Source organism: Bacillus rossius, chromosome 1 (genome assembly GCF_032445375.1).
Source record: "Bacillus rossius redtenbacheri isolate Brsri chromosome 1, Brsri_v3, whole genome shotgun sequence".
NCBI lineage: Eukaryota > Metazoa > Arthropoda > Insecta > Phasmatodea > Bacillidae > Bacillus > Bacillus rossius.
This window is the reverse complement of record NC_086330.1, coordinates 425,123-447,550: the sequence shown is the minus strand read 5'-3', so window position 1 is coordinate 447,550 and position 22,428 is coordinate 425,123. Positions and strand designations below refer to the sequence as shown.

At 49.2% G+C, this 22,428-nt stretch overlaps 2 protein-coding genes across 2 annotated transcripts in view; both read right to left on the bottom strand.

The window, feature by feature from the left end:
• Positions 1 to 7,023, bottom strand: part of LOC134530786 (aspartate--tRNA ligase, mitochondrial) — a 32,208-nt gene extending 25,185 nt beyond the window's left edge. Inside the window, exons 1-4 of the mRNA XM_063365992.1 lie at positions 6,801 to 7,023; positions 4,086 to 4,209; positions 2,681 to 2,853; positions 1,694 to 1,780 (exon numbers count right to left, since the gene is read on the bottom strand). Of these exons, the coding sequence (XP_063222062.1) occupies positions 1,694 to 1,780; positions 2,681 to 2,853; positions 4,086 to 4,209; positions 6,801 to 6,824 (408 nt within the window). The 5' untranslated portion in view covers positions 6,825 to 7,023. The remainder of the gene's footprint in view (positions 1 to 1,693; positions 1,781 to 2,680; positions 2,854 to 4,085; positions 4,210 to 6,800) is intronic.
• Positions 7,024 to 18,598: 11,575 nt separating this feature from the next.
• On the bottom strand, positions 18,599 to 19,066 carry LOC134528604 (uncharacterized). The gene has a single exon (XM_063362355.1). It carries the CDS (start codon positions 19,064 to 19,066, stop codon positions 18,599 to 18,601), a length of 468 nt encoding a protein of 155 aa, XP_063218425.1.
• Between the last annotated feature and the right edge of the window lie 3,362 nt (positions 19,067 to 22,428).

Genomic DNA, 22,428 nt, shown 5'->3' with positions numbered 1-22,428 from the left:
AACAGATACTCAGAATTATTATCATGATTCAGTAGGGAAAAAAATCAACAATAACCAATGCTCTGCATTTTATCATGCTCCAGTAGAGAACCACACACCATTGTATGTACTGTTTCGTTTTGATGCATGAGTTGGTATAATACAGATTGATACTCTGCACTGTCATCATTTTCTAGTACGGCAAACAAAAAATTTTCTTCAATGTTATCAGGACTCAGTAGGGAAAACACCAACATATGCTTTGCATTGTTGTCATGTTTAAGTAGGGAAAACAACTGATTCTCTGATTCATAAGTCAACAGGAAAATCATCTGATGCTTTGCATTATAATAATAATTCAGTAAGAAAAACACCAACAGATGCTCTGCATTGTTGTCACGATTTGGTAGGGAGAACAATAATTTATACTCTGCATTGTTATCATGATTCTGTAGGGAAAACACTAACATATGCTACCAACATTTTTATCATGCTCAAGTAGGGAACACACAAATGTATGCTCTGTTTTGTTATACTGCTCAAGTTGGTACAATATGAAATGATGCTCTGCACTGTCATTTTCCAGAAGGGAAAACAACAGATGCTCTGCAATGTTATTCTGTAAGGATAACACCAACTGTTGCCCTGCCTTTTAATTAAGGTTCAAGTAAAAAAACATCATCAGAAGTCCTGTACTGTTATCATACTTCAGTTTGAAGAGGAAAAAAAACCAATGCCAAAATCCTTATCTTAACATTATTTAATGGTGTCATTGCTGTTGTAAATTATAAATCAGTCTTTTAGTACTTGTAGAAGTTGTAATTCAGCTTTACATAATTTTTTATTTTACATTGGAACAAGTTAAAATGCACAGACACAAATGCTTCAGAGGTTATAATTAAAGACATGAAATTTTTACAAATATGTAGTGCTTGTATGATCTATATTTCAGTATTACAATTTTTTCTTGATAAAATTAAAATGTTACAAAAGAAAAAAAAAATTATATTGCCCGTAAAAATGAAATTTCTATCACAATGTAGTATCATTTACCATATTCACATTGCAAATTGGGTACAATTATTTTATTTTACTATCAATAGTTTCTATACAAATTTCACACATGATACTTTGTTCTAACCGTAGCAATCCAAGGTTATATCATTGGTGTTTGTCCTAAAAACAATATTTTTTTTTAATTAAAAGCTTGCAAAACAATGTTTATGTTTACTTTTTATATTTTTTTCCCATATTTTAATTTTGTCAGTTTTTGTGGTGATTTTTGAAAGTACAAAAAATGGCTCTCACAATTTCTAAAAACATTAGTTTCCCAGTAAATGATTAAAATTACATACAGCAAGAGAGTTCCACCTAGTAGACAACAGTCTATACCTGTCGACAGATCTCATCTTCGTTTCAACCTAAATATTGTTAAAATGTCGCAAGCAAAGTGGTGTTTCCTACAATTGCAATATATGAACCAGCGTGTTCCGCTTCAGTCAGCAAAAAGCATTCCACCATTTCTAAAATCTCTATGGATTTACATTTACTATCATTTAATAGAGCAAGCTGGAAATTGGCATTGTGTTGATTTCGACATGTCATCAAAAGTGCGTAAGTTAGAAACAAGTTTAGCACTCTCTAGCCTATATTGAGTTCCTTGATGAAATCCTGGAAGCAGCATGCATGTTGGTACCAGGCAGCGAGTACTCACGGGGTTCTCCTGGCCCCGTGGACGACGCCCCACCACACCCGTCACTGCCACCACCGACTCGTAGGGCACTTCTTCCTGCAGCATGCTCTGCAACACACCATATATATTATATTTATTTATTTATTTATTTATTTATTTAAAAATGATGTACACAGTCCAAAACCACATTAATATCATGTCTAAAATATTCAATTTGTTACAAGGGCAAAGAAATTTGATATGTATAAGCTATCTTAAATAAAAACATATGAAACAAACCTTCACTGGAGTTGTAGACTATGACAAGACAAAAATGACGGTGGGAGGGGTCCTCGCTGTAGACTCTGACGAGATGAAAGTGGCGGTGGGAGGGGTCCTCGCTGTAGACTCTGACGAGATGAAAGTGACGGTGGGAGGGGTCCTCGCAGTAGACTCTGACGAGATGAAAGTGGCGGTGGGAGGGGTCCTCGCTGTAGACTCTGACGAGATGAAAGTGGCGGTGGGAGGGGTCCTCGCTGTAAACTCTGACGAGATGAAAGTGGCGGTGGGAGGGGTCCTCGCTGTAGACTCTGACGAGATGAAAGTGGCGGTGGGAGGGGTCCTCGCTGTAGACTCTGACGAGATGAAAGTGGCGGTGGGAGGGGTCCTCGCTGTAGACTCTGACGAGATGAAAGTGGCGGTGGGAGGGGTCCTCGCTGTAGACTCTGACGAGATGAAAGTGGCGGTGGGAGGGGTCCTCGCTGTAGACTCTGACGAGATGAAAGTGGCGGTGGGGGGGATCCTCGCAGTAGACTCTGACGAGATGAAAGTGGCGGTGGGAGGGGTCCTCGCTGTAGACTCTGACGAGATGAAAGTGGCGGTGGGAGGGGTCCTCGCTGTAGACTCTGACGAGATGAAAGTGGCGGTGGGAGGGGTCCTCGCTGTAGACTCTGACGAGATGAAAGTGGCGGTGGGAAAGGTCCTCGCAGTAGACTCTGACGAGATGAAAGTGACGGTGGTGTATCTCACCTGGTCCTGCAACACCAGCTGCGTGGAGCCGTAAGCGTCGCGCAGCGTCAGGAAGCGGCCCATGCGCCGGAACTCCAGCCAGCCACACAGCCGCACCTTCTCGCCCTCGTGCTCAGCTCTCAGCTCACCGCACGTGTGGCTGCGCTGTGCAAATGAGTTCACCGACAGGGATCCTGCAACACACACCTGCAGCTGCAACCTGAGTGACACTCGCACGCCTAGCATCCTGACAACACCACTGCTTGATCCACAACAGAGACAGGGTTTAACACGGATTGAACATGTATCGTTATACGTGACGCAGTTCATGTGCTGTGACAATGTGGAAAGAATATGAAATAAAGAGACACAAATGACAGGCAAAATAAATAAGATAAAAATCATGAAAAGTACGCAAATAACTTCAAGGTGCTAAACAATTAGAATAATTACACCAAGAAAAGAATTGATCCAACAAATATCAGACACAATGAGAATGTACGAGAGTGGAATGAAGTTCCCTACTTTAGAAAGCAGACGTAACCAGTGATCACGGCACACTAGCTCATCCAAAATGAGTTAGACCATTCATGGGCAAAGTACGGCCCACGGGCCAAGTGTGGCCCTTCGGGCTAGTGAATCAGGCCCGCGACAGTGTTTTGAAAACCCCTACAATTACACATAGGACAAAATGTATTTTCTACATAGCTAGATAGAATAACTGAATTCTTCTCATTACGTTTTAAGTTCGAAATTATTGCATCTAATATTAAATGAGTTTGCACGCAACCTCACGTAGATCGGTAGCATGGCGATGAGTAAAATGTGTGAGGCACTGGTTCACACAGTGCCTGCCCTGTGGAGCCCTCGGTGTTGCTGGCTAGGTTCGGAACGAATCAGGCGATACCATTTTCGTTTCGTCTAATCTTAAGGTCAGTGTTTTTCGGACAGTCATGTAGTCAGTGTCAAGTCACCTCTGCGACTGTGTGTCTGGCTTGTATTTCTATAGTTTTACTTTGTTGGTAGCGTTTTTTGACATTTTTTTATGTAAATATCAAAAATAAAGTTTCTCACATAAAAATGTGTTCTGTTTAATTTTTTTTTCGGCCCACCTAGATTATTGTTTATTTTATCTGGCCCTCCCCTTTAAAAATTTTCCCTATGTCCGCTTTAGACACTGAAGTAACATTTAGCAAAAGAGCTGATAATTAACAATGCAACAACACAAGAAGAAATACATTTCCTTTTAGGGGATAAGGCAATCTACAAATTGAATTTACCCAAAATGAATTTAATTATGCACACTCATAATAAATGCTACTAGATTCCAATCAAAAGAGTACAAAATCCATTCATCTACCCAGTACCAACCTGCAACCAAAACTAAATGAATTCCAAATTCAGTTATTAAATAAACATGCTCTACCGGTTTCCTGATGCAAGCTGGCAGCTAGCGTGGGGATGTGAGCAGTGCCAGGTGTGTGCACACACTGCCATTTTCGTCCAGTCTGCAGCACGATCCCTCGTCTCGCACACCTCGCTAGTAGTCTCTGTGAACACAACATGCTCTGATCAGTCTGGCTTCCTGATGCCAGCTGGCAGCTAGCGTGGGGATGTGAGCAGTGCCAGGTGTGTGCACACACTGCCATTTTCGTCCAGTCTGCAGTACGATCCCTCGTCTTGCACACCTCGCTAGCAGTCTCTGTGAACACAACATGCTCTGATCAGTCTTGCTTCCTGATGCCAGCTGGCAGCTAGCGTGGGGATGTGAGCAGTGCCAGGTGTGTGCACACACTGCCATTTTCGTCCAGTCTGCAGCACGATCCCTCGTCTTGCACACCTCGCTAGCAGTCTCTGTGAACACAACATGCTCTGATCAGTCTGGCTTCCTGATGCCAGCTGGCAGCTAGCGTGGGGATGTGAGCAGTGCCAGGTGTGTGCACACACTGCCATTTTCGTCCAGTCTGCAGTACGATCCCTCGTCTTGCACACCTCGCTAGCAGTCTCTGTGAACACAACATGCTCTGATCAGTCTGGCTTCTTGATGCCAGCTGGCAGCTAGCGTGGGGATGTGAGCAGTGCCAGGTGTGTGCACACACTGCCATTTTCGTCCAGTCTGCAGTACGATCCCTCGTCTTGCACACCTCGCTAGCAGTCTCTGTGAACACAACATGCTCTGATCAGTCTTGCTTCCTGATGCCAGCTGGCAGCTAGCGTGGGGATGTGAGCAGTGCCAGGTGTGTGCACACACTGCCATTTTCGTCCAGTCTGCAGCACGATCCCTCGTCTTGCACACCTCGCTAGCAGTCTCTGTGAACACAACATGCTCTGATCAGTCTGGCTTCCTGATGCCAGCTGGCAGCTAGCGTGGGGATGTGAGCAGTGCCAGGTGTGTGCACACACTGCCATTTTCGTCCAGTCTGCAGTACGATCCCTCGTCTTGCACACCTCGCTAGCAGTCTCTGTGAACACAACATGCTCTGATCAGTCTGGCTTCCTGATGCCAGCTGGCAGCTAGCGTGGGGATGTGAGCAGTGCCGCAGTGCCAGGTGTGTGCACACACTGCCATTTTCGTCCAGTCTGCAGTACCATTTTGATTATAGAACATGTGCTGTTAAGTTACATGAAAAATACATAATTGCTTTTTGGTATGACATTAGGAAAACTGGTGCTAGTAAATAATGAGGGCTGTGATTGTTCGGCGTGTATACACTGTCACCATATAGGGGACTAACAGTTTTCAAGGAGGATTTTGCAATTAGCCTTCAGAGAGGTAGCCCAACATCATGATATTTAACAACTAAGCATAATATTCTAATGTTGAGTCAGAACAATACTTGGGTATTTTTATTATAAAATTTGTTTGTTGACTACTCATATACGTGACTCGAAAAAAATTATGGAAGAAATGTTTACTGAAAGAATATTTATATTTTTAATTTATAACCGGTACTTGAGGTACTGAACTGTATTAATCTATTATGAATGCCAAAGCATATATGACAAAGAAAAATACGCTATTTATCATTGCTACATCATCATACCACGGAAAAGGATATTAGAAGACTAACGAGAGTAATATTTCCATACCAGCAAATTGACTGAAAATTAACACGGATAATTAGACAAAGTTTCACATTACGAGAAACTACGAAATGTCTTTGAAGAAAGACTAATGGAAGTAGGTAGGTAGAGAACATCGCCGGGATTGAGCACCGCCGAGGTTCCTTGCATAGTTCCTGTACAGACTTCCTTAGATCTAGGGGATAAAGGGTGTGGTAACGAGAGAGTGAGAGCCAGGTACGAGTGGGTGTTGGATGGATACGAGGGCTGGGTTGTTGCAGCCCTGGCATTTGATAAGGTGCAGCCAGGAGGCTGGTTAAGGAACACGATACTTCCTTAGATCTAGGAGACAGCAGGTAAGGTGGGAAAGAAAGTTTGGAGGACGGGTAAGTGACATCATGGATAATGCAGGGGTGTGTTATGGGACCACTTCTATTCGCTCTTCACTACCATGATGAAAGACATTGGTGAGGAAGTAAGAGGTAAGCTGCAGATGTTTGTTGGACGAATGAATCATGTATTAAATAAAGGGGGAGAGGAAAGACCTTTTGAGAGATTTTAAACCACTAGAGCTTAGTCAATGAAAAATAAGAGCCAGTTAAACGTAAAAAAAGGTTTATGAGAAGGATGGTAGTGAAAGCAAAAAGCAGTTTACTTACTGCCATAAGGCACATTGGTTAGGCCATGATTGAGTATCTGGTGAGGTAAATGAGAGTGCTGGAGAAGGTACAGTACAGGGCAGCGAGATAAGTAATGATTCTGTGGAGAAGGAAAGAGAAGTGAGACATAAGCCGTGGGTGAGGTAGAAAGAGGAAAACAATAAATCCTGGCGAGAAAAGGGCGAGAGTGGAATGGGCTTGATGCAAGGTATTGGAGGACCTTAGGCTGGCGTGAAATAGAGGCGGGACTCCTTGCCACCAAGCGAGAAACTAGTTGAAGGTTTATAATTTAATCTTAATTTATCTAATCGGACCGCTCAAAATATTTTACAGTATTGTAGATAGCCTAACGCTAATATAATCAATAAATTAATATGAAAGGAACCTTTGTTTAAAATTTCAATGAACGGTAAATTTACCTGTATACTTTTAATCATGCTCATCCCAATTCAAAAACGCAGTATTGAACTTGTGACCTTACGTACTTCACTTCAAGGAATATTTAGACATGATAAAATATTCTTCTTTATTTTAACATTCCAACCAAATTTAAAGTGAAAATATTTTTATCGGTATTTTATTTACTTAAAAGTATTATAAAAATAACATAACCTAGAAATAAGTAAAATTATAGTTCGGAAAGTCAACTGTGTTTTACTCGCAGTCTCTTTTTAACCTAGTAAAACAATAAATATCGAAGTGCCCTTACGCGTTTTATATGCTGGAAACAGTAAGACGAGTGGTTATTCTTCATGATCTTTTCGATCTGACAACTAAACTGATCTAATATTAGATTACTATTAAAAAATAAGTATTATTAATTAGTCGTTTACATAACATATGACTCGTGTATAGTGCTCGTGTAGAGGTAGTTTTAGCGTGTTAATATTTTATATATTGACGTCGTACCGACCATGGAATTTAAGCCCTTGCTCCGCACCGCCAGTACCGTTTCTCGTTTTCGGAGCGCGCCCTTTGCCCAGCCGGATTGAGTCAGGCGAGCGTCCCGGGCGTGACCCCAATAGACAACAAACCTCATTAAAAGTCACCGCGGCCACTGGCCTTAATTAAAATGCCCGTGACTATGATTGTGTCAGATTAGAAGAAATCCAACTAAAACAGCACACAGTGAGACAATATGTTGATAAATTTAGTCGCCAACTTGATGCCACAATTCAAATAATTAAATACTACTATAAAACATTTGTTAAGCCTTAAGCACACAATTACCAGGTGCTACCTTTTAATTGAGCACCTGGAACGTGTTTTTAGCTTATAATAGTGCAAATTAAGTTAATATAAGTTTTTTGACGCCGACTCACAAAGAAGAGAAAGTTTCACTTCCTTGCGAGGCCACCATGTCCGGCAGTCTCGAACCACTCCGCGCCGGGAACAGACGTGTGTCCGTGGGCAGCATCCAAGTTTCTTTCAGTGATTAATTTTTAATCTATACTAAATCTTTAAATTTAAACCTCGTTAATTCATAGCTGCCCACGTCGACTCGGCGCGTATTTTACGGAACCGGGCCTATCCCGACCGTCTTCATCGTGATACCGTGTGGCAGATCGTATCACTCACGTAAGTGTTTCACCGAATTTAGGAGCCCGCTCATAGAGCCCCCCCCCCTGCACCCGTTAATGTTCGGCGCTGGCCGTCTCCAGCGAGCGTCGACCCGCGTCCCGCGAGACTGCCGCGGTAACCATTAGTGTCGCGTAGTGTTATGTTTTTTCTGTGTTAATTGTGTAACGGCTAGACGTCGCCAAGTGTTGGTGAGAGTGTTTTGTAGCGGGACTAGATTAAAGGTAAATCTCACCAACTCGTGTATACTAATTTTCCGGAGTCTCCCGTCCTCCACACGGCCGAGCGGCCTTCACAATCAAGGGAGAACCATTCAGGGTAGATTCAAGCCATGTACCTGGCGGGGCACGCGGGGGCAGAGTACCCACGACCCAACACCAACGGCCTAGCAGCCCGCTAGCCTGGCGCCCCTCCGGACAACAAGAGCACCGCGATGCCGGTAGCGCCCGTCAGGTACCCCCCGGGCCTTTCACATAGGTCGGGTGACGGCAATATGGTTTCATATTCAGATTGCCACTCAGTGATATATTCCACTGTAGTGGAAGTACTGTGTTGTGACGTCGTCCCCACCATGGCCTCTAAGCCCGTGCTCCGCACCGCTAGTACCAGAAAACGATTTCGGAGCGACCCCTAGCCCAGCGGGAATGAGTCAGGCGAGCGCCTCGGGCGTGACCCCACTAGACTCAAATAAACTTAAGGACACGAAACCCCAGGGGCTCGACCCCATAAAACAATTATGGAATAAGACACTAGGGCACAATTATTAATTCACAGGCATTAAACAAGTGCGTCGTAGCTTCTCTGTGCGAGCACTGCACGCACGGCACAGACAACGAACCTCATTAACAGTCACCGCAGCCACTGGCCTTAATTAAAGTGCCCGGGACAATGATCAAGTCAGATTAGGAGAAATCCCACTAATACAGTTCACAGAGAGACAATATGTTAATAAATTTACAGTCGCCAACTTGATGCCACAATTCAAATAATTAAAAACTCTAAAACAGTTGTTAAGCCTTAAACACCCAATTACCAGGTGCTACCTTTTAATTGGGCACCTGGAATGCGCTTTAGCTTATAATAGAGCAAATTAAGTTAATGTAAGTTTTTGGCGTCGACTCACAAAGGAGGTGAAAGTTTCCCTCCCTTGCGAGGCGGCCATGTTCGGCAGTCTCCAACCACTTGACGCCGTCCCCACTACCTCTATTGAATTTTACGTGATTTTATTATTGTTTGGCATCTCAGGGTAGGTTCTGCCTTGTGGCTAGAGGTAGCGGTTCAACGCAGTAGGGCCACCCGAGCTGTTATGGCCACTCGGGACGCCTGAAAGAGAACACGAAAATACTGATAGATGTCTGATGAATTTACTACAGCACAGCCCTATACATAGTGCTGCCTGTCCTGGCCATAATGGTTGTCCCGAATTGAAAAGTCACACGCACGACCACTTTCGCAGTGGCGGCTCACAATTTTATAACGCGGTAAGGTCATACACTTGGACACGATGCGTTATTATAAAACAAACCCTAACATGACATATTAAAATCTGACTAATAAAACACTTCACAATGCTGTCACCCGACCTCTGTGAAAGGTCGGGGGGTACCTGACGGGCACTACGGGCATCGCGATGCTGCTGTTGTCCGGAGGGGCATCAGGCTAGCGGACTGCTAGGCCGTTGATGTTGGGTCGTGGGTACACTGCCCCCACGTGCCCCGCCAGGTACACGGTTTGAATCTAACCTGAATGGTTCTCCCTTGACTGTGAAGGCCGCTCAGCTGTGTGGAGGACGGGAGACTACGGAAAATTATTGTACACAATTTGGTGAGAATTACCTTTAATTTAGTCCCGCTACAAAAACTCTCACCAACACTTGGCGACACAATTAACAAAAAAACACAACACTACGCGACACTAATGGTGACCGCGGCAGTCTCGCGGGACGTGGGTCGATGCTCGCTGGAGACGGCCAGCGCCGAAAGTTAATGGGTGCAGGGGGGGCTCGATGAGCGGGCTCCTAAGTTCGGAGAAACACTTACGTGAGTGCAGCCGGCAGGCATATACACGGTGTCCTTAATTAAAAATACTTTCGCTGAAGTCGGCCAGTACCGTACGTTCCGTGATACAGTACATAGCGCGGTATCTAACTGAAGATGGTCTGGATAGGCCCGGTTCCACAAAATACGCGCCGAGTCGACGTGGGCAGTGGTGAATTAATAAAAGGTTTTAAATTTGAAGATGTAGTAAAGAATAAAAATAATCAATGAAACAAACTTGAATGCTGCCCACGGACACACGTCTGTTCCCGGCACGGAGTGGTTGGAGACTGCCGAACATGGCCGTCTCGCAAGGAAGAGAAACTTTCTCTTTTTTGTGAGTCGGCACCAAAAACTTATAATAATTTAATTGGTTATATGATGAGTAAAAAACATGTTCCAGGTGCTTGATTAAAACTTTGCACCTGGTAAATATTTGCCTAAGGCTTAACAATTGTTTTAATTGATTAGTTAATTAAAAAAAGGCACCAAGTTGGCGACTGTAAATTTAACTACAAATTGTCTCAATGTGCACTGTTTGGGTTTGAATTCCCTTAGTTTGGCTAGACCACTATCATAGGCCAATTAATCAAGGCCCGTAGCCACTGTGGCAAGTAACGAGGGTTGTTTTCTGTTCCGTGCGAGCCGCGCACGCACGGAGTCTCTACGACGCACTTGCTTACTGCATGTGATTACTTAATTGCGTCCTAATGCCTCGATTGGGAATTGTTTTCCGTAGTCGAGCCCCCGGGGTTTCGTGTCCTGTTGTTTAATTCAGTTAATTTAGGTCACGCCCGGGGCGCTCGCTTGACTCAATCCGGCTGGGCAAGGGGCGCGCTCCGAAAACGGGGTACAGTACTGGCGGTGCGGAGCACGGGCCTAACGGCCATGGTCGGTACGATGCAACAATTACACATTACGTATTACACTGGGCTAATGACACGTAGGCCCGTAACTCCGGTGACTCTACCTGACTCTTAGACTTGTCCCAGATATTGACTCGTTAGTAAGTTTGAGTGCACGTGTTGCCTACTGGCTACCCCGTGCGGGCTGAAACTAGTTAGCCGGTTGGCTAAGTTATCGCGTGAAGCGCCGACGTAACATCTCGTAGATCACCCACAGTACTTACATATTACGACGAACACTCGTCTTGGAGCACTGAATAATTTAAGCTAAATACCACATGGTAATTCGAGGCCAACCACGGAACTGAAAGAAAAGGTTTACGAAAGATTACGACTATTGAAAACTACATATCAGTGAAAAATGAAAGTTGCTGGTCCTGTGTTGCACGGAGGCTGCCGGCCTCTCTGAGCTTTTGAAGGATACAGCCGCTCTCACCCCGCGCGACCCCCATCCCCCGCCAGTCCTCCCCCGGAAACATGTGATTTTCGCGGGAAACTGAACCGGCCAGGTTCGGGACAAGGCACACAGTGAAACAATATTTTGAAACAAATGAAATATTAAATAATGAAAATAATGTCTAATAATCTCCTGTGAAAAAAATACATACATTACATTTGTTGTAGTTCGGCGGAGGGATATGCCACACCCGGCCGGATCCTTCCACCGACTTAGCACTTGTTACCTGGCGTTCGCCCCGTTGCACTTCCTACACTCCGGTGCGCGCACGAGCGCGTTCGTTGCGCACACATTTGTGAGACATTGATGAGGCATAGCGGTCTATGCGACATAGAGGAGCATTGACGGTCGGCGTCACACTCCGCACTGTGTCAAGATGTGTGTCCGTGAGCAGCGTTCAATTTTGTTCCACCGATCATTTACTCTGTACTTGTTTTAATATCTGACTTGTCCCGGCAACAGCGTCCAAAGCTGGAGTGGGGTGAGGTGGGGTGAAAGACCCCCTGGGCATAGTGCGCTCCCACATTGTCGCCAAACAGCTCCTGCAGGCGGGTAGTGCCCAATGCGGAGAGGGGTTATAGGGGGGAGGGGTCAGGTAAGGAATGAGGAAGGGGTATCAGTCGGAGCCCTAGAGTGAGCTCCCGAAGGCCGCTCCAAGGGGGTGGAGAGGTAGGGAATGGAGTCTAGAGCCAGCTTTCAAGGGCCGCTCCAGAGGGAGGAGGGAAGAGATTCTAGAGCGATTACTGCGAATTTTTTTTCCTAGACTAAATTATTCTAAGTGTGTAGATGAGGGTCCAGGTTAGGGGAGGACCTAAGTGTGTCTCAGGCCAAAGCCTATACACTCTACCATGCGGTTTTTAACCATGCAGGACAAGGGCGCGTGCATCGTGTGCTTATTGGGGTTTACTGGCTAGCCATGTCTGCGATTGGCGCCATGACTGACGCCCCATTGGTCGCCTAGCTTAAAAGCTAGCTAATGTGACCCAGGTAAAACCTGCATAAACACAGGGAAAACCCTGGGCCGGGTCATGCAGGGATCAAATATCATGCATTAAGCAAGCAGGTAACTACTGGACAAGAGGGAAGAAGGGTCCAGGTAAGAAGAGTTTGAGAGGCTGAAAAATCAACCATGCTGGAGTTGGGTGCTTGGGCCTTGCGGCCCGCATTTAAAGGTTGGGAACTCCTGGATTATTATTAACCAGGGGCGCATGCGTCCCCAGGGGCAGGCGACTTCACTCGTCAGCCCAGCACAGCTGCCCAGGCAGCCACAATTAAAACAGAAGTGGGCAGATGAGCCAGTAAACCTGCTCGAACTGTGGGCGCACGGAGCGAAAGGCAGCCTGACGTTGCACCATCTTTATCTTCCTTCTTCAGGTCAACAGCAGTGTACCTTTCAAGCCATGGTGGGGGGAGGGAACTAACCTCGCCACCCAAAATCCCCGAGACGGTTGAAGGTCGCGCTGCTCGAGGCTACTACTGCCAGACCTACAGTAGCCCCAGGTGAAGGTCGCTGAAGTCTTCCTTCAGAGTTCCGATGCATTTCAGTTCCGTTGCGCGCGTGGCAGTCCACAGCTCCGCAAGTTCCAGCCCGCAGTTCGTCTACACTTCGCTACTATGGCACATCGAGCTCCCCTGCGGTGCCTTCGCCGACGGAACTGCTTCCTGCCACGCACCGAGCTACATTCAGGCTACCTTTCACCCCGATAGCGGTGATAACGACTCCACAGGCCGGTCATTGGTCCGCGGACTGCTATTGGTTATTCACAGTCACCCCAGTGAGATTGCAACTCTCGAGCTGGGATCCCGTATCCGCCAGCCTCGGGACGCGGTCGGTAGCAGTTGGCACTGCTAGGCCGCCTCCCGTACGCCCACAAATCCCCCCATGCACTGCCAGCCTTTGGTTACCCAATAGGGCGCAGGGAACTCCCAGCCAACAGCCCGCGGGAGAGATGCGCGCGCCCCGAGAGACGACCACCGACAGCGATTCCTGATTTTTTTTTGCTAACCTAACTAAAAACTAAGTGTGTTTGGGAGGGGTCTGGGTTAGGGAGGGACCTAAGTGTGTCTCAGGCCGAAGCCTATCACGCCTTAGTCATGCTGGGATTAGCCATGCAGGGAGAGGGTCGCATGCATCATGTGCTAGGAGGGGATTAGCCAGCCATGGCAGCGATTGTTGCCATGACTAACTCCCCTCACTCTTATCTCTAGTCTCAACTACTAGTTAAGTTGGGCCCAGGTAAAACCTGCATAGACACCGGGAAACCCCTAGGCACTTTCATGCGGGATGCAAGTTTGCATGCAATAAATGTAGGAAATTACAGGAGACAGAGGATGGTCTGGATGAAGAGTTGGCCAGAGTAGAAAGATTCTACCATGCGGGGGTTGGGCATTTGGACTAGGGATGGGGAATATTTACTGTCACGGTGACTTTGTCACGGTGACTGCAATATCACGTGTCACCGTGGTGACTTTAGGTATAAGTAACAGGGCCAATGTCACGTCTCGTCGCGCTTCCTTGGCACGGATCGCATGTCGCTGCGATGCGTGTCATGGGTCACGTGTCGCTACGAGTGTGCGTGGCGCGCAGGTCGCTATGAGTAACGGCGCGGTTGGCATGTCGCTGCGCCACGGGTGACATGTCGCTGCAGAGCGTGTCACTGGCACGAGTCGCTGCGGGCGTGTCTCTGCGGTGCGAGTCGCTTCGGCGTAGGTCGGAGGTCGCTAAGAGTAACGGCGCCGGGAAATTAATGGTGACTTTCCAAAGCAGCGACACGTGACACACGAGTACTTTCTCGGCGAGATAAGCGACACTGGTAGTCCTTTGCTCTGTTAAAAATCATTTGTGAATCTAATCTAAATATTATTGTTCAAATTGAAAAGAAAGAAAAAGCCAAACAAACACTGTTAATTCGGTGAAGTAGGATATTGCCCAGTTGTCGTGTGTTGAGTATTATTAAAAAATGTGATGTTAATGTTATATTTTAATAAAAAATATTTATAAATAATATAGAAGAGATTTATTTCATTTGTAAAAATGCATAGTTAATAATTCCAATAAACTATGAACTAAAATAGATTCTTTTAATTCCATGTCGGAACTTATATATTTGAATAAATTATTTCTAAAATCTCTACCTACTTTACAAACATTGCTTTGTTTTAATCTGCAAAACATAAATCCACACACATATTGTACATTTAGATCCTGTACATAAATTAAACTATAATATTTCAAATACTAGGTACAAATGTGCAATTAATACAAATAAACTAACAAGCAACAACAAGTTGACGCCGACCGCCAATGCTCCTCTATGTCGCAGAGACCGCTATGCCTCATCAACGTCTCGCAAAGGCGTGTGCACCGAACAAGCTCGTGCGCGCTGCAAAATGTAGTACGTGCGACGAGGCGAACGCCAGGCAACGAGTGCTACGCCGGCGGAAGGATCCAGCCGGGTGTGGCATATCCCTCCGCCGCACTACAACAAATTAATTTATGTATATTTTTCCACAGGATTATATTAAACATTATTTTTCATCAATTAATATTTCAGTCCTTTCAAAATCATGTTTCACTGTGCGCTTTGCCCCGAACCTGGCCGGTTCAGTTTCCCGCGAAATTCACACGTTTCCGCGGGAGGGCTGCGGAGGAGGGGGGTCGCGCACAGCGAAACCGGCAGTGTCCTTCAGGAGCTCCGACAGGCCGGCAGCCTGCGCGCAACGCGGAACCATCAACCTTTGCTTTCACCGACATGTAGTTTCAATAGTATAATATTTTCATAATCGTTTACGTACAGTTCCTCAATCTACCATGAGGTATTTCACTTAATTAAATCAGTGCTCCAAGATGAGTGTTCTACATAATACATGAGTACTGTGGGGAGTCTACGAGACTTTACGTCAGCGCTTCACGCCCCAACTTAGCTTACCGGCTTCTTAGTTTTGGCCCGCACGGGGCAGCCAGAAGGCGACACGTGCCACCGAACTTACTAACGAATCAGTCCCTGGGACACATCTAGGTATCACGTAGAGTCGCCGGAGATACGGGCCTACGTGCCACTAGCCCAGTATAAGAAGTGTTATGTAGTAGTGAAATGTTTGCTCGTCAAAGTGTAATCTGTCATGTTACAGATTAGGTATCACCGCTGCACGGTATCGTGCCACCAAATGTACTAACGAATCAGTCCCTGGGACACATCTAGGTATCACGTAGAGTCGCCGGAGACACGGGTCTACGTGCCACTAGCCCAGTTTATTAAGTTGACGCCGTCCCCGTTGCCTGATCTGAATTTTACGTGAATTTAAACTGTTCGCTTAATTTTGGGTCTCAAGGGTGGGGTTCCTGGCCTCGTGGCTGCAGGCAGGGACGCGTCTACAAAGGACTCCCCGGGCTGTTATGGCCTCCCAGGACGCCTTATTAATAAAACACACACATACTTTTAGCTGTTTTATTCCGCCGCACAATCTACACGTTACACGCTCACGTAACTGGCCGCTTCATCGTCGACCTAAGCTCCGCACACGATGAACCTATTCCGGCTTATGCGAAAGTACGTGGACGCAACGTGAAATGCGTGGGCGATAGGTCCCGCAAAATTACTTAAGATAACACATTACACTATAATCACTGTGGTTAGTCCCGCACAGATGGGTATACAAAGGCGGCTACTCCGCGTGGTGGCGAGGGCCACGTTACGCTGGGTACGGACACGGTGGAATCTGGCAGGATATCACACGCGTGGCCGTGGCACGTCCCAGTTAATGACTCGTCTGAAAGTTTGGTATCGCGTTTGGCGCAGTGCCGCCCCGCGTGGGCGATGAACTACGTCCCGATGTGGGACTTTACAGCGTGAGGCGCAGGTGCCACGAGGGGTCACCTAATGTCTTACGTATTACACTAAAAGTCCTGTGTCGGACTGCACACTTTATTGAAGGACCGCGCGGGGTCTCGAACGGTCGATTCGGGCCGACCGGGGAGCTGAATTAAAATTATTTGGCTATAATTACCTATTGTAGTTACTGTGATGTTGGCGCGAAAGTTGAGAGCTCCCCGTGCGTGGGCTGCCGGCCCTGGCGAGTGCTGGATGGCGACTGACTAACCTCCCTGGCTGCCGGGGCCAGGGAGGGGGGAAATTCCGCGGGAAAACTGCGGAGCGCGGGAAGATGACTTCGGCCAGTTTTGTGAATGATAACCCTTTATAAAATGATTATTAAATTAACATTGATTATTGATGGTTTTAGATTTATTAGTTTCTGTTTATCTTATCAAATGCATGAATAAATAATACCCTTGCGCAGTGCCACACCCGGCCGGGCGCTTTGCACTCGTAGGGGGCCGTGACTGACGTCACGCCATTCGGGGCACTGCACTATGTTGCGCGCGCGGGCGCGTTCAAGGCGCGGCACTGATCAGGTGCTGAGGACACATAACGGCCTGTGCTCTCAGAGGGATAACTGACGACGGCATAAAATGCCCCCCCCCCCCCCTCGACGAGGCAGTTCTGTGCCTCAACACCTTACACACACACTTAAAGATACGCCGGCACACTGACCTGGTAGACCCGTGGTGGCTGTCCATGGGGCGGCGTCAGGTACCTGTGCGTCAGCATCTGCTGCGGCCGAGGTGGGCAGCGGCGGCGTGGCGGCGCCTTCGGCGGCAGGCGGCGGAACGTTCGAGGTGGCGCCCTCAGCGGCAGGCGGCGGCACGCCCAAGGCGGCGCGCGTGGTGGCGCCCTCAGCGGCAGGCGGCGGCGCGCCCAAGGTGGCGCGTGTGGTGGCGCCCTCAGCGGCAGGCGGCAGCGCGCCCATGGTAGCGCGCGTGGTGGCGCCCTCAGCGGCAGGCAGCGGTGCGCCCAAGGTGGCGCGCGTGGTGGCGCCCTACGTGGCAGGCGACGGTATGGCGCCTTCTGCGGCGCGAGTGGGAGCACGTCCGGTTTGCATCGCGCCCACCCCCCGTGAGCCTTCACGGCAGTTGGGGGCGGCGTCGGCGTCGGCGGCGGCGTCGTGGCTGTCAAGTCCGCCTCGGTGCCTTGTGGCACGGCGTCGACAACCCGGTGGTCTGCCAGACTAGGTCGAAATGTGGCGCTTTTGAGACGAGCGGCCGCGCCACGTGCTTTCTCGGTGGCTGGGGGCGGCGTCGTCGGTGGTGCCGGAGGTGGTGTTCGGGATCCGCAGTGGCGCTGCGTGTGATCCGCCACCTGGTGATCTCGACTAGGTCGCAATGTCGTGGTTTCGCGACGCGCGGCCGCCTCAGCTGCGCTCTCGTTGGCTGGGGGCGGCGTCGTTGGTGGTGCCGGAGGTGGTGTTCGGGATCCGCAGTGGCGCTGCGTGTGATCCGCCACCTGGTGATCCGGCCGACGTTGTCGCGAAGTGGCCGTTTTGAGACTTGCGGCCGCGCCAGTCGCCCCTTCAGTGGCTGGGGGCGGCATCGTCGGTGGTGCCGGAGGTGGTGTTCGGGATCCGCAGTGGTGCTGCGTTTGATCCGCCACCTGGTGATCCGGCCGACGTTGTCGCGAAGTGGCAGTTTTGAGACCTGCGGCCGCGCCAGTCGCTCCTTCAGTGGCTGGGGGCGGTGGCGTCGGTGGTGCCGGAGGTGGTGTTCGGGATCCGCAGTGGTGCTACGTGTGATCTGCCACCTGGTGATCCGGCCGACGTTGTCGCCAAGTGGCCGTTTTGAGACTTGCGGCCGCGCCAGTCGCCCCTTCAGTGGCTGGGGGCAGCGTCGTCGGTGGTGCCGGAGGTGGTGTTCGGGATCCGCAGTGGTGCTGCGTGTGATCCGCCACCTGGTGATCCGGCCGACGTTGTCGCGAAGTGGCAGTTTTGAGACCTGCGGCCGCGCCAGTCGCTCCTTCAGTGGCTGGGGGCGTCGTCGTCGGTGGTGCCGGAGGTGGTGTTCGGGATCCGCAGTGGTGCTGCGTGTGATCCGCCACCTGGTGATCCGGCCGACGTTGTCGCGAAGTGGCCGTTTTGGTTGGCCTAATTGCCACCTGGGCGGCAACAGGGGGCGGCGTCGGAGCCGGCGTGTCGGCCTGACGTGTCCACCCGGTCCCAGTGTGCCAATTGTACCATAGGGGCTGGACGGGCGTGGCATCCCCTGTCTGCGGCGAGGTTCCCACCCCATGTGGCGGGGGCGGCGTCGGTATTACTGGTGGCAGTGGAGGCGGCGTAACGGTGGAGCGCGTCAGCTCCGCCCAGTTCACATATCCGCCCCCTTTGCTGTGCCGCTCTGTGTCGTTGGTCTCTTAGGTCTCGGTTGGCACCTGAGCAGCAACAGGGGGCGGAGTCGGAGGCGGCGGGTCTGCATCGGCCTGACGTGTCCACCCCACCCTCGCGTGCCAGTTGTACCACAGGGGCTGGAAGGGCGTGGCTTCCTCCGCCTGTGGTGATGTCTCCACCCCATATGGCGGGGGCGGCGTCGGTGGCGATGTCGGGGGCGGCAACGAGTGGCAGATGGACGTCTCGGTGGTTCTTAAAGTGGGCGGCATCTTGGCCGCGACAGCGGCGTGGTGGTTGGCTGTGTGTGGAAGCGGCGATGCGTGCTGTGTCATGTGATACAGTCGTGGCGGCGTCCAGTCTACTTCCGGCCCCTCAGTGTACTCTGCGGTGACGTCAACCTCCCCCTCGTCCTGTTCCTCGTAATCCCAGTTGTACCCTGGGCATGGGTAACCATCGCTTGCCCATGCCTCGTAGGCCTCCTGGAAGTCGTTCATCTTCAAAGACTCGTGGTGACTTACGACCTTGTTGCTCCAGGCTGTCCGACCCGAGCGGCGGGTGGGGACGTCGATGGCTGGGCGCGAGCTGTAGGGGGGTTCGCCTCCCCTCACCAACAGAGATCATTTCCATGCTCGCTCGCTTCCTGCCTTGCGGGAGCCCGTGGCGGCGTGGCTGCATGACGTCTGTATACAGCTGACTCCTGGTGGGCGTGGAAGGGCGCGGGGTGGGGAAGCGAGGTTGCTGTGCGGGCGGATGAGGGGTGAAGCGAGGATGAAGAGGGGGTGGGGGCGGATGTGTCGAGCGGGGGTGGTAGGCGAGTGGATAGCATGGATGGAGGGGCGAGGGAGGGGTGATGTCTGGTCTCTGCCCGGCTTATCGTGCTGGCGCTGCGCCGCTCTGCCGCGCGTTGTTGCCACGTTGCGCGCTGTTGCACTTATCCCTACTCGAGCCCTTTGTTTGCTAATTTTTCCGTTTCGTTTTCTTGGCTTGTTTGTCGAAAGAGTTTGGTGATGTTCTAGCCACACTAGTTGGGCGCCATTTTGATGCCGTCCCCGTTGCCTGATCTGAATTTTACGTGAATTTAAACTGTTTGCTTAATTTTGGGTCTCAAGGGTGGGGTTCCTGGCCTCGTGGCTGCAGGCAGGGACGCGTCGACAAAGGACTCCCCGGGCTGTTATGGCCTCCCAGGACGCCTTATTAATAAAACACACACATACTTTTAGCTGTTTTATTCCGTCGCACAATGTACACGTTACACGCTCACGTAACTGGCCGCTTCATCGTCGACCTAAGCTCCGCACACGATGAACCTATTCCGGCTTATGCGAAAGTACGTGGACGCAACGTGAAATGCGTGGGCGATAGGTCCCGCAAAATTACTTAAGATAACACATTACACTATAATCACTGTGGTTAGTCCCGCACAGATGGGTATACAAAGGCGGCTACTCCGCGTGGTGGCGAGGGCCACGTTACGCTGGGTACGGACACGGTGGAATCTGGCAGGATATCACACGCGTGGCCGTGGCACGTCCCAGTTAATGACTCGTCTGAAAGTTTGGTATCGCGTTTGGCGCAGTGCCGCCCCGCGTGGGCGATGAACTACGTCCCGATGTGGGACTTTACAGCGTGAGGCGCAGGTGCCACGAGGAGTCACCTAATGTCTTACGTATTACACTCAAAGTCCTGTGTCGGACTGCACACTTTATTGAAGGACTGCGCGGGGTCTCGAACGGTCGATTCGGGCCGACCGGGGAGCTGAATTAAAATTATTTGGCTATAATTACCTATTGTAGTTACTGTGATGTTGGCGCGAAAGTTGAGAGCTCCCCGTGCGTGGGCTGCCGGCCCTGGCGAGTGCTGGATGGCGACTGACTAACCTCCCTGGCTGCCGGGGCCAGGGAGGGGGGAAATTCCGCGGGAAAACTGCGGAGCGCGGGAAGATGACTTCGGCCAGTTTTGTGAATGATAACCCTTTATAAAATGATTATTAAATTAACATTGATTATTGATGGTTTTAGATTTATTAGTTTCTGTTTATCTTATCAAATGCATGAATAAATAATACACTTGCGCAGTGCCACACCCGGCCGGGCGCTTTGCACTCGTAGGGGGCCGTGACTGACGTCACGCCGTTCGGGGCACTGCAATATGTTGCGCGCGCGGGCGCGTTCGAGGCGCGGCACTGATCAGGTGTTGAGGACACATAATGGCCTGTGCTCTCAGAGGGAGCACTGACGACGGCGTCAAAGTGTTAGGTAATAGCGAAGTGTTTTGTTCGTCAAGATATCGTTCGTCATGTTAGAGTGTATTTTGTAACCGCCGCATCACGTGTACAAGTCCGCCCCTCATGCGCATTAAAATCGTGAGCCGCAACTGAGGAATTGAGCTGCGCATGTGACTAGTCGCGTCGGGAAAACCGTTACGGCCAGAACGGGCAGCACCATGTATAGGGCTGTGCCGTAATAAATTCATCAAATATCTTCCAGAAACATTTTGTATTATTCTTCAGGCGTCCCGAGAGGCCATAACAGTTCGGGGGGCCCTACTGAGTTAACCCGTACCTCTAGCCACAAAGGCCGACCTTCCCAGAGATCTCGAACCCAAGCAAAAATCACGTAAAAATCATAGGAGGTAGCGGGAATGGCGTCAAAGTAACACTTCTAATTATTACAATAGCGACTGCGACAGCATATCGCAACTAGGTTATTTTATACTTTCCGGGGGATCCCTGCAGGCGTTTGTAAAACTCCAGGTTTACAAATTCCAACAAGTCACTAACAGTGACAATGTCACAATGACTTGACCCTGTAACTTTAATGTCACAGTTACAAAATTTGTCACTGCTCCCATCATTAATTTGGACTCAAGGTCCACTTTGTTGTTGTCCAGGACTAGAATTTGCAATTCGATGGCTAACACGAACCACCCACATCCACTCCAGACAGCAGCACCTCTTATAGAAAGAAAATTAATCATCCAGTGATACCTGCTGCCGTTTCCTCATATGCTCGCCAGAGAGCGTGTGACAGCGATACCAGGAACTTATGTTCCCATAACTCGCTAGTGATTCCTGCTTATTTATACCTAGCTTAAATACAACTCCTCCATATAATGATTACTGATACAAGCGATACACATTAAAAAACAGGTCATCATTTGTCCCTCCAGTAACCCGCAATCAAGAACACTATTTAGTTATTACGACCACATAGCAATGACAAGCATCTTACATTGTACATTAATTATAAAATACACATGCACTGTAATAAATGTCAATAATGCTTGACGTCGTACCGACATTGGCCGTTAAGCGCGTGCTCCGCACCGCCAGTACCGTACCCAGTTTTCGGAGCGCGACCCTCGCCCAGCGAGCGCCCCGGGCGTGACCTCAATTAACTGAATTAAAACAACAGGACACAAAACCCCGGGGGCTCGACTACGGAAAACAATTCCCAAACGAGGCATAAGGACGAAATTAAATAATCACATGCAGTGAGCAAGTGCGTCGTAGAGACTCTGTGCGTGCGCGGCTCGCACAGAACAGAAAACAACCCTCGTTACTAGCCACAGTGGCTACGGGCCTTGATTAATTGGCCTATGATAGTGGTCTAGCCAAACTAAGGGAATTCAAACCCAAACAGTGCACATTGAGACAATTTGTAGTTAAATTTACAGTCGCCAACTTGGTGCCGTTTTTTAAATTAATTAATCAATTAAAACAATTGTTAAGCCTTGCCGTCACCCGACCTATGTGAAAGGCCCGGGGGGTACCTGACGGGCGCTACGGGCGTCGCGGTGCTCTTGTTGTCCGGAGGGGCGCCAGGCTAGCGGGCTGCTAGGCCGTTGGTGTTGGGTC

Coding starts and splice junctions, on each gene's coding strand:
- LOC134528604 (XM_063362355.1), bottom strand. CDS start 19,066: ATGAACGACTTCCAGGAGGCCTACGAGGCATGGGCAAGCGATGGTTAC.